The sequence below is a fragment of the Nuphar pumila genome, chromosome 16 (assembly GCF_984573655.1).
Source record: "Nuphar pumila chromosome 16, dmNupPumi1.hap1.1, whole genome shotgun sequence".
Classification (NCBI taxonomy): domain Eukaryota; kingdom Viridiplantae; phylum Streptophyta; class Magnoliopsida; order Nymphaeales; family Nymphaeaceae; genus Nuphar; species Nuphar pumila.
The window spans coordinates 12,533,676-12,548,291 of NC_143264.1; the positions used below are offsets into that span (position 1 = coordinate 12,533,676).

Sequence of the window (14,616 nt, forward strand, 5' to 3'; positions counted from 1 at the left end):
TTGGAACTTGGTGTAGGTAGTAACCCACGTCCACCCTGGGTTGGAGTTCCCCTGCTTCTGCCACGTCCTCCTCGTGAACGATCAGTTATTATTCCTGTGGCAAGAACCTCATGCGTAGATGATTGTCTTGTTGAAGCATCAGATATGCTTTTCAGAGTCATTTCGTACTGAAAGAGTTTGGCACGTAATTCTTCAAAACTGAGTAGTGTAGGTAGGCACAATAAAGACATCACAAGAACATGATATTCTGATCCCAGAGCATTTAGTGTCTGTTGCACCTTTTCTTTATCTGAAACTGAATATCCAACCATGGCTAACTGATCTATAATGCTTTTGACTTGATTCAAGAATTCAATAATGCTCATTGCCCCTTTTTTTAACATTTGAAATTCGCGTTTGAGAAACAACACTTTGGCCTCTGATATCTGAGAGTAGGTCTGAGCTAAATTCTCCCACAAAACTTTGGATGTGCAATCATCAGAAATGGAGATCAGTACTTCTTGTGATAATGTGGAACTGATGTATGCGACAAGGGCCTGATCGCGCTTCATCCAAGAAACAAATGCAGGATTGCGAACAATATTCGGCAATCCCCCATCCTCTTTGGTTTTGGTTATGATGAATTTTGGAGGCATTGGAGTGGAGTCATCCAAGTGACCTGAAAGATCTTGACTTCGAATGAAAGGAGCAATTTGCCTTTTCCAAGTCAGATAATTGTTTGTAGTTAGCTTTTCTGAAACTAGCTACCCCAGGAAATTGGAAGAAAGACCCGAATTAGCTGAAGTATCCATTTGTAGACTAATTGACAACTTTTTTTTAAAAATGACACTAGTGGCATAAACTGAGTTGTTTTATCATGAACTGACACAGTTGACAGAAATCGGCGCAATGTCACGACAAGAGAAATGGGAGCTCTATATATATATATACTTCCTTTTTTAGTGTATGGAATATTGACAGAAAATGAATGAGAGATCAAAAGAATAGATTTTATATGAATCAACAGGAAACAAAAGAATATTTATATGTATCACAGAAAAATAAATAAGAATATCACAGACTAATCAATATCATAGGCAGATCAATATCACAACAGAAACTAGAAAGAGAGATAATAGTAAACAACCCCAGATTTGACGTGTCAGGTCAGACCTGTTCTTTGAACAGAAAAAACACCAGAGAAACAGCACCAGATCTGGCGTGATCAGAGGCAGCACGTCATATCTGTCCTTAAAGAAAAAGAATAAGTAATGATAAGTAGATTAGAAGGAACCCAAATCTGAAAGGAAATCAGATCTGTCGTGAAACAGAAAATAAAGCAGGAATAAAAGAAAGGAAGAATAAAGAATAGAGAGGAAACCAAAGACGATCTGTTGAAGAAGATGAAGGGGGGGCTCGGCTTGGCTGAAGGATCTGAAACTTGACATGTTTCTGCTGAAGAAGATGAAGAGGACTTGGCTAAAGGATCTCAGCCTCTGAATGAGAAGGACTCGGCTGGCTGAAGAAGATGGAGGCGCATTATGACTCGGCTAGCTGAAGAAGATGAAGAGGACTTGGCTGAAGGATCTCAGCCTATGAATGAGAAGGACTCAGCTGGCTGAAGAAGATGGAGGCACGTTATGACTCGGCTAGCTGAAGAAGATGGACGTGTTATGCCCAGACCTACCATTGCTCTGATACCATGTCAGATTTGCTGCATAAATAAAAAACAAGAGAGGACGAGAGAGAGAGAGGGCTCTGAAGTTGTTGGGAATCGGCAGCCTATTTTCTCACACAGACTGCGTTAATACTCTATTAACATTAATAGGGTTACAATAATTTACACATGGACAAAAGCGCCCATGTATTAGTAACTCATATTACATTAAAATACAAACCTGGAATGGATATGGGTCCTTTATTGAATGGATCCATATCCAGCCCACATTCTAATATATTCTAATACCAGGCACATAAGCTTCTAAAGGGATCAGGACAACATATAATGAGTCCCTGAGAAAGGTTCAAAACCAACAACTCGCTCGAACAAAATATATGTGAGATTTCGTTAATAACTTGTCTTCGCAAGAGTTCCTAGAGAGCCATGAAAGGAAAAAGGGAGTTTAGCAGAAGACTATAAAAATATTTATTCGTTATTTTCAAGGATGAAGAGACACAACGAGTCATCAAAGAAAAGGGATCTAGTAGAAGACCATAGGAAAGATTTATTCGTTAGCTTCTACTTGATCTAACATCGATGAAGAGACAAAACGAGACATTGCTAGTTTACGTTCCTTGAACAGGGTCTGTAAATCATTATCAAGACGTCGTGTGTCACACTCGCAATTTCTAACAACCATTCATTCTGAATAATCAGAATCTATTCCCATCTCTCAAGGCCTTATGCGGCCAACTGCCACCTATCATGACTCACTTACGGCGTCATACTTTCTCATAAAAGCCCACTCTTCCATAGAAGGTCCAAAACATAATCACGATCTAAAATCAATAAAGATCGGATTCACACATCTGAGTTGGGCATATAATCACGCTAAAACAGAAAGCCAAAACTATAGATTCATAACTGGCTATATCAATCAATATCAAAAGATCGACATGGCTCACCATAACCATTCATGAAAATCAAAATCCACAAGTTTCCCGTCGGATCGCCTGATCTGAGAAACATACGACCTCACAAGGAATCACAGCCCTAAATAGTATACCTGGTCTTCGACAGTACACTTCCTCACAGTTCACCGTCTTCGCGGCTACCCGCTCTTGGACAGTGTACTTCCTCACAAGGATTCTACCGCTCTAGCTAGATTACTAGATCTTGGTCATACGTATCCTCACAGAAAACCTTGAGGAACCCAATCCTCAACGGATGCCATAATCAATGAAAATCATTGTGATACCCGCATCAACACAAATGACTGCTCATCGGGTCGACAACCACTAATATGATTAACAAGATCCACGCCGGATCACCTGGTCTGGGAAATGTACGACCTCACGAGTAATTACCGCCCTAGATGGTATACTTGGTCTTGGACCAAACACTTCCTCACAGTTCACCGTCTTTGCGGTTACCCGCTCTTGGACAGTGTACATCCTCACAGAAATCTACCACTCCAGTCGGGTCACCTGATCTTGGTCATACACCCCCCTCGCAGATAATCCATTGGAGATCAGATCCTCAACAGGTACCATACACAGTGATACATGCATCAATACAATCGACTGCTCAGGACAATTGACCGCTCTCAGGGTCAGAAGCCACCAAAATGAGCATAAGCATATATACCAGCAATATGCAGCGTATCACTTCTCATGGCAGAACAAAACATAAAATCATGAGTTCTTCCAACAAGGTTCCACGAAGCATAATCATATATCGAATATAAACATTTACCGCATGCTCTCAACAATTCTATTCAGGTGGCATGACAATCACATCATACTGAAGCTATCATTGGCACCAGAAACATTGCATCCTCAAATATGACCTCAAAGCATGCGAAATCAAAGCATGAATTATATGCACATAGAAACACACACAATATATTATGAATCAACTAAACTTCAACTTACAAAATTCACACGTAATTCAATAAATTCACAGGATTCAAGTTATATATGCAATTATCCAGATCATTGCATCATCATATGCATTCACAATTCTTACCTCAAAGCACATCGCATCATCATATGCATTCACAATTCTTACCTCAAAGCACATCGCATTCGACTACTTTAGTGTGAAACACACGCACATATTTACAAGACATTTTAGTCCAATATTCATGATACTCATCAATCATGCTATACAAGGATGATATAATCACAAAACCAATCATAATGTGAAACTCCTGCAACACAATTATGTAGGCGTGATGTATCAACAAAAACTAATTGTTTGTAGTCGTGAGGTGTCATTCTTCTAAATAGTCTAACTAATTATTTGTAGTGTATAAGTCAACCACCTAAAAGTTAATCATTTGTAGGCGTAACGAGTCAACTACCCAAAAACTAATCAGTTGTAGGCGTGACATGTCATTTACCTACATAAGCATCATAATCATTAAGATCACAGGGACACCAAAGTCATACGTAATTCCATTGATAAGCTTTGACTTAATAAAAATACATAGCAAAACACGCAAAAAGTCTTAAACTAAGACTATCAAAGTGTTTATTCGATGTTTTCTCTGTGTTTTTGTTATTGTTGCTGAGGAGGTTGGGGTGTACTGCCCACTCGCCAGAGGTCATCCACCTTCTTTATGCGACAATCACGGATAAAGTGGCCCACTTTGCCACAATAAAAGCAGCCACCAGAGTCTCGAGGACATGACTGTCCATGATGAACACGATCGCATCTCAAGCATTTTGGGTTTAACGGTCGTTGAGGCTCATTTCCTCCACCTAGTTTCTGTCTTTTAGCAGGCCCACGCTTGTTATCAGCACTATCCTCGGCAGACTTTTTATCACGACATTGTTTAAAGTGGCATACTTCAGCAGAATGACCCACCTTTCCGCAAAACTTACAACCATCAAGGTCCCGAAGACATATCGGACCAGACAAAACATGAGGGCTGACACTCCGCCCTAGGTTGATGATCTTGCAACCCAACCCATCAACCTTATGATCCAAGTTCTAGATCATCGTCTGAAGCTGCTCAACTGCTCCGGTTAATGAGTCTATAGATTTGATCAGTTCGTTGAACGACATCTATGCAAAAACACATTCTTTAATTAAAATAAATGCAAAATAATTTAAGTGAAATAATATTCACAGTGCGATGTAGATGCCGGATGATCAAGGATTACCACTTTCCCTGTTGCTTTGATACCAAAAGCTGTAACACCTCAAAATCATGGACTTGAAACCTTTTATGAAAAAGGTTGAAAGCTTTGAAATCAATCATTTATTAGAGTTTAAAACAAAAGTTCAGTGGAAGATCAAGTTCAAAACAGAAGTCCCTAGACCTTGGGCGCATTACAACACAAAATCAAACGCTCCTTATAAACCGATTTGCAACTCAAGTATATATTTTATTGAAATAAAAAGAAGAACCACGTTTTGGAAATATAGTTTTAGAAATCTAGAATTCTAATCAGAAGAGATGCTTTCAAGAAACTTTATACCACATCTATCAAAAGTATCCCCATGAGCGCAACGTCAGGAAAGGGCCTTGCCTTGAACGCATCACATCATCGTGCCATCGCAAGCTGTATAACCTGTCCAGCACCTGCCCATGAAATGGGTCAGTCTCACAATAGACTAGTAGGGGTGCAAAAGACAAGAAAGAACAAAAGCTGCAATAAGCAAGATAATCACTAGATCAAGCAAGAAAAGCAAGACTAGCAGATCTAATAAAAGTATCATGGGATAAGCAAAGCTCTAGTAAATTAAACAGCTACATACAAGAGCAGTGAGGACCATAGTGCTAAACAAGCAACTATAGCAATCCAACAGATACTATAGGTGAAGAGTAACTAACTCTATCCAATAGTCAAGTAAAGCAATTGCATAAGACAAGCTTCATAACAATGCTCGTAATATGTATACAAGTACTATTGGGTGGCTCAATCCATCGGCAAATAGCTACATTAATTGTAAGGCACAAGCTATTGCATTGCAAGCAATTCATAAGCTACTCATGATAAGAAATCATACGGTAGCAGTTATATCACAAAAAGTAATAACTAGCATAATGTTAATAGTATAAGTAATTGACTAGTATGAGAAGGTAGTTATTACTTAGCAAAGAACTGCGTAAGCAGTTTAACCAATTAGAGTAACACCTCGACAGGCGTACATAGCTCAACGAGTAGCGTACCGAACTACCGAGCTAACAAGCAAGCAAGCAATGCATGTCACAACACGCATATCTCATAATCATGTGTGTACGTTATATCTTGTCTTATTCGCCGTTGTGGGTACGCACAAGGCAAACGTAGAAACAGTCGAAATCGATTTGGGGGTTCATTATGCTATGTATTTTATTATACCCTGAATGACTGACTGAATCCGCTCCTAAGGGGACGGTCAGTGACGAAGAGAGTAAATCCCCAAAGGCAAACAAAGGCCCAATGGATGCGCATCCGAACTTCTGCAGAAGTGGCCTGAAGGATTTCCCCTAACCTCCGATGATTGAGAAAGTCGGATCTTTGCCCGAGATTGCCATTAATGACTGTCCATCGGAGTTTTGTACCATCCATCATCTCTCTTGATGAACCGTCCCGAATAAGCACGACGAAGGGTTTCTTAACCGCCGTCTCATTCTACATGCTCTGGTCTTTCAACCCAATCGAGCATCTTGCCTATGAAGGCGCATGATTATCATTTATGTGAATTATACACGCCATTGTGCGTTCGAGGCAACCATACACCTCTCATCCTACTCACCACAGTACGCAATGTACCTGTTCAAAAGTACAACCACGATGAGAGGGGTCAACTCATAGCGATGGTAGAAACATCACTCTTGTGATCTCAACCACATGCCATTGCATGTTTGAGGTAGACATAGACCTCTCATCCTACTCATCGTAGTACGCAACGTACCTGTTTAAAAGTACAACCACGATGAGAGGGGCATGGATCTCTCACAGAAAATCCCCCAACGCATCTGCTTTATAGAAGTCAATAGTAAACTCATTCAAGTTCCAACCTATCATGCCTGAGTCCTTTAGACAATCGCAAGCATTCTGTCTATTAGGCGAATATCAACATAACAGGATTAGCTCAATGTGTCAATACACGTTTAGAGGTTACTACAGACCTCTTATCCTACTCTTCGTAGTCCAAACATACCGTATGTGACTAAGAGTACAACTACAAGAGGAGGAACATGGATTCCTCGTAAGAAATCCAACAATACCTTCACGAAAGAAGGAAGGCGCTACTATCTGGGTTTGACCAGAAAGCCTAGAACTAGGTCTTGCATCAGAAGTGATGCAACATCGATCTAGCGATGACACAAGTACCTCAATAGGATTCTCGCCCTACTCGTGCATAGGCTCCTAAACAAGGTTATCTGAGTCGTATTAGATAGGCAAACTGAGGTTGTAACACACCTATCCCAAATATATCGATTTGGGAGATTCGGTCACTATCACTGCTTTACAAGCTATACATTCTTGAAAATAAGTTTGCACCTAAGACCATCATCTTTGGAGAACCGAAGTGCATAAGTGTGTGCATTGTGGCCTTTAAGACAAGTGAAATGATATACACTATACACTCGAAGCTGCACTCAAGGAGTGCAAGCTGACAAGGGGCAACCCCGTGCACATACTAATACAATGGCAAATCGAGGGGCAAGACTCGATGGGTGAAGCTGCACCGCGAGGGTAGAACGCTAGGGCTACACACGAGGTATGAAATCATACCTCGATCATCGAAACACACAAGCAGGCAACTACGTACGCAACTCACGAGGTATGAGATCCTATACTGACTAAGCAAGTGTAAGGGATGGCTCACGAGGCATAGGGGTTGCACCTCGATTAAACGATAAGCTTAAGCAAGTAAAAGAGCATACGACAGAGATAAGAATACATGCATGAGCAAAGCATATGCACGAAGTACAGCAGCAAGGTAAAGACGAACACATACGAAAGTAAGTGCAACAACCAGCATCACATCACAGGAACATAAAGTACGAAGAGTAAAGCAAGTAGCAAGGCCAGGGCGCATAAAGCGCAGGGCAACAAGTAAATGCAAGGAAGTAAAGTGCAAGAACGTAAAAGAGGACCAGGATTGCATCCTGGAAGAAAAGGCAGACATATACAAGTAAATGTCATGACGCAAAGTGTGGGGTAGCAGAAAAGTAAAGTGCAAGAAAGTAGAGAGGACAAGGATCGTGAAACCGCGTCCTTGAGTTAAAAGACATGAAATATAAAGGCAGGAATGGAAAGCCTAGGCACATATAGCGCGACGACAACAGAAAGGAAAGTGCGAGAAAGTAAAGAGGACAAAGATCGCGAAACCACATCCTTGAAGGTAAAGACATACGTATATATATATATATATATATATATATATATATATATATATATATATATATATATATATATATATATATATATATATATATATCGTCTTCTTTTAGTTATCTTTTCTTATTTTAGCATTTATCCGTTCATTGTTCTTTTACGCAAGAATCCCCTACCTTAAGGGGTTGCGGGTCCTCGTACGCCAGCGGCGTAAGTAACCGCAAGCTCAAGCCACGAAGGCGAGCTGGATCAACCGTTCAACCTGGAAAGCTTAGAACATTAATATCTGTCGTAATATAAACGAGAAGCAACAAAGGCAGCAAGGTCTCCTGCCTGCAGAAGGCCGATGCAGGAACTATGCATCCTGCAGACAAGGGTGCCAGAGGCAGGGGCCTCAACCCTACCTGGCAACAACAGTTGAGGCAGGGAGCAGGAGCTCCCTGTCTGCCAGCACAAAGAAAGGCAGGGGAGGGATCAGAAGCTCCCTGCCACACCTGCCACAACAAGGCAAGGGGGAACACCCCCTGTCAGAACACGAGACAGGGGCGCAGCCCCCCGCTGAGAACGAAACAGGCAGAGGCTCTGCCCCTGCCGGCAGCAAGAACAAGGCAAGGGGGCAAAGCCCCTTACCGGAGAACAACTGAGATGCAGAGGGCAAGCTCCTGCTCGAAAACAAGAAAGCAGGGGGGCTTCGCCCCCTGCTGGCAAAACGCAGGAGGCAGGGGGACAAAATTTCCTGCCGAGAAGCAACAGGCGAGTAGAGGGGCTCCGCCCCTGCTGGGACAACAAGAGCAGGGGGACCCTCGCCCCCTGCCTAAAAGCACAAAAGGGACAGGGGGGGAGGAACCCCCTGTTGATAAAGCAAATGGCAGGGGGACAGAGCCCCCTACCGACCAGAGGAATGGCAAGGGGACAGAGCCCCCTGTCGGCAAAGGAATGGCAAGGGCACAGAGCCCCCTGCCGACAAAGGAATGGCAAGGGGATAGAGCCCCTTGCCGGCAAAGTGAATGGCAGGGGGACCGAGCCCCCTGTCGGCGCAATAAGGGCAGGGGGAAAGCGGAGCCCCCCTGCCGACCTAGCAAGGACAGGGGGAACGAAACCCCCTGCCGACAAGCATCGACGACAGGGGGCTTAGTCCCCCTGTCGACCGACCCCTCACAAAGGAGAAAAAGAAGGGAGAAGGGGTTTATACCTCGGGAGACCACGGCAACGAGAGAAATCGCCGATGAGCAATGCTGGAACGCGAGCACAGAGGAGAGCAAACGACAAAGAAGGAGCTCTCGGGTTCGCCGACGTCAGGAGGCCAGTGAAGAGAGGAGTCGAGGGTCGCTCGCAAGCGCTGACAAACAGTTGTGGTCGCTGATGGATGAGGTTGTCGAGAAGACTCAGAGGGAGCAGCGACAATGCTGTTGTCGGTCGCCGGCAGCAGGTCATCGACCAGGGGAAACGGGAGGAGCCAGAGAAAGAGGGGAGAAGGTGAGTGGAAGAGGCGCCGACTTTTCCGGCGTCGGGGTTCTGGCGCAGCCGACCGCCAGTCGGGAGGTTGGCTGCGATGTCGCAGGTGGCCGGAGACAGGAGAGTTGACGATGCCCGGAGGCCGCTGTCGGCTTCGATCGCCGACGGGAGCAGAAAGGTGGTGGTCGGAGGCACGGTCGTCGGTGGCTGCAACACCTAGGACGAAGGCAGTGGTCGGCGGCGAGTCATCGACGTCGGCTCGAAGAGGGGAATGGCCGACGACTGCGATCGCCGACGTCTGCCAGGAGGCGGCCAGAGGCGGTAGGCGAACAGATGGCTGGCTTCCTGCAGCACACGGGACAAAGGCGGAGAGGATCGCTGGTCGTCGGAGCTCAAAGGCCGTCGGTCTGAGAGAGGGGGAGGCGACCGGATGGAGTTGGTCGCTGGCGTCTCCAATCGCCGACGACAGCGTGAGAGAGACGAAGCAGAGGAGAGAGAAGGGGCGAGGGTTTTGGACCCTCGCCCGAGACGCCTGCATCTTTTAAAAGACGCGGGTTCTCGAGGCTTCGAGAACCCGGGTCCGGGTTAGGCTCGGGTCCGGTTCGGAGCCGGATCTGGGCCCGACACAGCAGACCAAACCCCGATACGTGTCTGACACAATTTTTTTTTTTTACACGGGCGTTACAATCCACAACATCATGTTGGTCATGCATTTGCGAGTTTAAATGCTAGCCACATCAATGCATTGTCAATAACCAAAACCAAGTACTGCTTGATCGAAAGCTTGAAAACTAAAATGTTGTGCTATGCCTGCTCTCTTTCTCTCTCTCTCCTTTGTTCTTGATTAGCACTGCAGTGACTCAGAATAACAAGACAAATGTCAAAGCAAACATTGTGGTGTTGTGAGGGGGAAATCAAGGATTCAACTAAGAGGTTGAGGATGCTTTGGTAAAGAAGTGGCCAACAATTTCATGGCAGCCCAAAACTGAGGCCACTCTTTCCATCACAACTTGGTATTCAGGCAATCCCCTTTCTCTATAATTTGTTTTTTTTATAAAACATAATGTCTTCTTATAGATTTCTTGTTTTTGGAGTACCACTTGAGCTTCCTCCTTTTATTATAACACTTGAAATAGGATCATAGGCTTCTATACAGTGCAATGTGTCCCTTTGCCTTGGGAACAAAGTCCTTGGCATGGTTGGCATGCAACAATATCTGTGCTCTAGTTCCTGTTTCTCTGTTTTGACTCGTTGAGACTTCTTTCATTATTAACAAACCTGTTTAGAAATTTGTCTGCTCGGCTGGCCTGCCAGAAAATAACAGACTGCTTCACCTAGGCCAATTCATCATGCCCACATTCAATAAGAAAAATGTTGTTAAATAACTCAGATAACCTGACGAGTCTACATCTACCTAATTGATCCGCATAATGGTGTGAGTCAATGTGTACTCAACCCAACCTTATAAGCAATGAACTCATGCTTTTGTGTGTGCATTTTTTTTTGTTGGGATAAGAAAGCTGGGGGACCCTCCCCCTCCGATATTGTTACCTTTCACTTAAGATTTTACATTTGGTAGAATTATCAGTATCAGCACCACAAGATGGAATCCAGTCTGTTGAGTTATCTTTCCTAGACATGATATCTCCCAAATTATGTAAGGCCATTAACATGCAGACTACAGAATTGAGGATATGGCCCTCGACACTGAACAATACAAATAATCTATAGTAATATAAAACTGCTTGGATTCAAGCTGATTCAAGTCAACCAATCTAGCATTGCTGTTTTTGCGGCCAATGCAAACAGTAGAGTTCATAATTATAAAATATTTTCCATTTCACCCTGGTATATTGTGCCACATGAAGAATATCATGCCATAACAATAGACCAAACCAAAGTTGAAAGAAAAAAGATCAAGGGTAAAAAGAAAGGGGGAAAACAAAGAAAAAGAAATGAAGCATGAATAACAGTACAATAAGCAGTTCCGTGTGTACATGGAGTCACTGGAGTAATTCAAATGATCTCTCTTTGATCTAGCTACTTCTGCACAAGACAAAAAGAGACAGAGCTTGTCTTAGTAGAAGCAAATGGTTAGAAGAGAAATTACTGAACTACTTAGTTTTGTCTCTATATATCCACATCAAGAGAAAAAAAAGGGCTATAAATATAATCAATTGTTCCTTAATTTCATGATAAAACAATTGTGATAATCACAAAATAGCAAAAAAGGAAAGAAAATGAACTGGCTATTTCTTTGTGATGGCCAAATGAAGATGTTACCACAATTTGGCAGTACTGGAAAGCTAAACATAAGTTTTGCACTTGTTTAAGCATTTATACATGTCCATAGACAGTCATTGTAATGCACTTCAAAGATCAGAGCACAAATGTACATAGTTTAACATAAAACAGTTTATGTAATTTTCATGCAAAAAGAGCTAGGAATAGCTAGGAAGGGCCCCATCATTCACTCTGAAGATTCTCAAAACTAATGACTAGGAATTTAGTATTCCATGGAAGATGTATACATTCAATTGTAGTTTCATAGGGTAAAATACCTAAGAAAGGAAACACTCAGACAGCAAAACTGTCCAACAACAAACATAAACATGGCCCTTGCTATTTCTATCACCAAGACAAGTGATACCGCCATCTAGTTTCTTTGAGATAAGATTTTAACACTATCTGTAATCCTTTTGCTACAGAAAAGCATGACCTTCTTCATGTTTCTCCTGTTTCTATTCAATTCAGTGGCAGATTAAAAATCCAAAATTACTTCGGAAGACAAGTTGGCTGTAAAATTATATTACTGACATCCAGTTTTTATGACATAAGATTGAACACTATCTGTAGCCTTTCTGCTACAGCAATACATGACCTTGTTTCTAGCAAACTTGAAATAGGAGCAAGCAATGGCAGATTAAACAACCAGAATTTCTTCTAAAGAAAAGATGGCTGGAAAGCTATATGAGGCGTAAAACTTTTCATAACCGACCACAAAATGAAATTTGTACATGAGATTGCATCATGATAATGACAACAAGAAACCAATTACTCAATAACAAGCTTAGTACAACATAAGACCTGTAACTGGCTGCATATCTCAATAACTTCGGCAATGGGAGCCCAATCACCAAAATTCCTCTCCACAAACTGGTAGGCTACACCACTTTTCCCACTACCAACTACAAAAAGTCCACCATTGACCTTGCCATCACCATTTATATTGGATTTTAAACCGGTAGCTGTGGCACGCCTGTAATTTGCAATGGCCTGGGGGTTCAGAAGGAATCCTGTTAAAAAGTTGTGTTTTAGCAATTTTCCTCCACCAAGAGCCTTGAAGAACCCCATGCTTCTATCCAAGATCACAGTCCCACCCCAGTAGCGAGGCCACAAGTCTTTCACCTGTGTACATGACTAAGCCAATTACTCTCAAGAACATTAATTTGATGGAAAAAAAACAAATACTTGGCGCAGACATACCTCTGCTTCTATATGTTCATGAAGAACAGCAATCAGCTGAACTCCCATAGCATCAAAAATGGGTTTCCTTGAATAAAGTTGGTGAGCTTCAGCACGGCACATGATGCACCTATAAAATTATGGCATTCGACAAAAGTTCATTATTGGTTTACGGAAACTAGGCAGCAAAAGGAAAACAGGTCCTGAAAGAGATCACATACTAAAGAGACAAATTAAAGTGATACTCAAGGTTTAACTACCCTGGGCGTCGTAGACAGAGCAATACAGCTGGTCTATCACGCCATAGCTCTGATGTTTTCATCGTTGTCATCTTCAATTTCACCAATGGGTCCATGCCAATCTTATACTCAGGTGCCAGCTTCTGAACTGAGATGTTTTCTATCATGGAATAAGGTACAACATCATCAACAAGAGGAGGTGGTTTTATAAGACCACAAACCCTAGGGTCAGCAGGTGCTGATGCAACAGTACCCTTGAAAGAATACCCTTCTTTGACTCTCAATTCTCTCATAAATTTCTCACTCGCAGTCGAGCTTGACCTCTGACTCAGAGAAGAAGGGGTCTGAATCTTCTGAGATGCATTCCCATTTGTGCCAACATAAGAAAGAGTTCTTCTATAAGGAGAATGCATGGAGATTCCACAGGCAGTAGTTCTGTTACCAAACCGAGCAATGTGGCCTCTCTTCATGCTGAATTGGGAAGAAAGAACACTAGGACTACAATTCAGAAGCTCAGTCAAAGATTTCCCAGATGCCTCCAACCTATCCCCATATTCCATCAACGAACGGTCATGTAAATATGATCTGATTTCCAATGCATCTTAGAACAAAATCCAAAAGGAAACTAAACCAACATCAACCAAACACTAGAAATTACTGCATAAAAAGCGTTTTTAATTTAAGCTTCAAATTTGATCAATAGAAATCACGTGTCTCAAAAGCTTCTAATCATTTCAAAAAAAACAAACAATAAAACTGGAAATAAAAGAGCAACCAACATTGAGTTTTGTCTTAACATGAATGAAACGTGATAACAGGGCTGCATGTTCAAAATATGAAATCTAAAAACATCAGATTCACCTTGACCATCAGACAAATAATCTTGCAAAGATCAATATAATTATGCAATGCCCGTTCTTCCTTAACAAAAAGAAAAATAGTTGCACTTATTTAATTTAATTTAATTTTTTTATGAGCAAATCAATACGATAAGAGGCTGAATCTCAGTGCATCATGATAGCACAAGATGATACTACAACAAGACAAGGGAGGAAACATTACTCTCTGCCTGGTAGTCATATTGGCAGCATCCATGTCCTCCGGGTTCATCATCTTCAGAGTGGGCACGTCGTCCCAGCCTTCTTCAACAAGCTTAGGGAGTATCTCCTTGAGAAACCCATCACCAACAAACTCCTCCACCGTGAAAGATGCCATAGCCCTCACCAAACCAATCCCAATCTCCAAGGAAACCAGGATAAACACAGTCTATATATCTCTCCTCTCTCTTTCACCCCATAAATCCAATTAAATTCTGAAGGTCAACTTATTTAGTAATAATTTAATAACAGACAACCCCCAGAGCGATGCAATAACTAAATGCTACCCCTCTCCACATAAAACAACCATCTTCTCCAAAATTATTGTTTTTATGTATGTAGAGAAGTCTAGAGTCCCCCACAATGTGTCAGATCTA

At 42.3% G+C, this 14,616-nt stretch overlaps 1 protein-coding gene across 3 annotated transcripts; it reads right to left on the minus strand.

The window, feature by feature from the left end:
- Positions 1-11,198: 11,198 nt before the first annotated feature.
- On the minus strand, positions 11,199-14,344 carry LOC149812943 (uncharacterized). 3 transcript variants are annotated; one of them, XM_089990721.1, is made up of 4 exons: positions 13,164-13,799; positions 12,925-13,033; positions 12,526-12,846; positions 11,199-11,484 (listed from the first exon to the last, which is right to left on the minus strand). In XM_089990721.1, the coding sequence occupies exons 1-4, from the start codon at positions 13,700-13,702 to the stop codon at positions 11,479-11,481; spliced, it is 975 nt and encodes a 324-aa protein (XP_089846847.1). In that variant the 5' UTR covers positions 13,703-13,799; the 3' UTR covers positions 11,199-11,478. The 3 variants fall into 3 exon arrangements, with proteins under 3 accessions (XP_089846847.1, XP_089846846.1, XP_089846844.1); XM_089990720.1 differs by lacking the exon at positions 11,199-11,484 and adding an exon at positions 14,205-14,344 and having other exon boundaries at positions 12,218-12,846; positions 13,164-13,727; XM_089990718.1 differs by lacking the exon at positions 11,199-11,484 and having other exon boundaries at positions 12,218-12,846.
- Between the last annotated feature and the right edge of the window lie 272 nt (positions 14,345-14,616).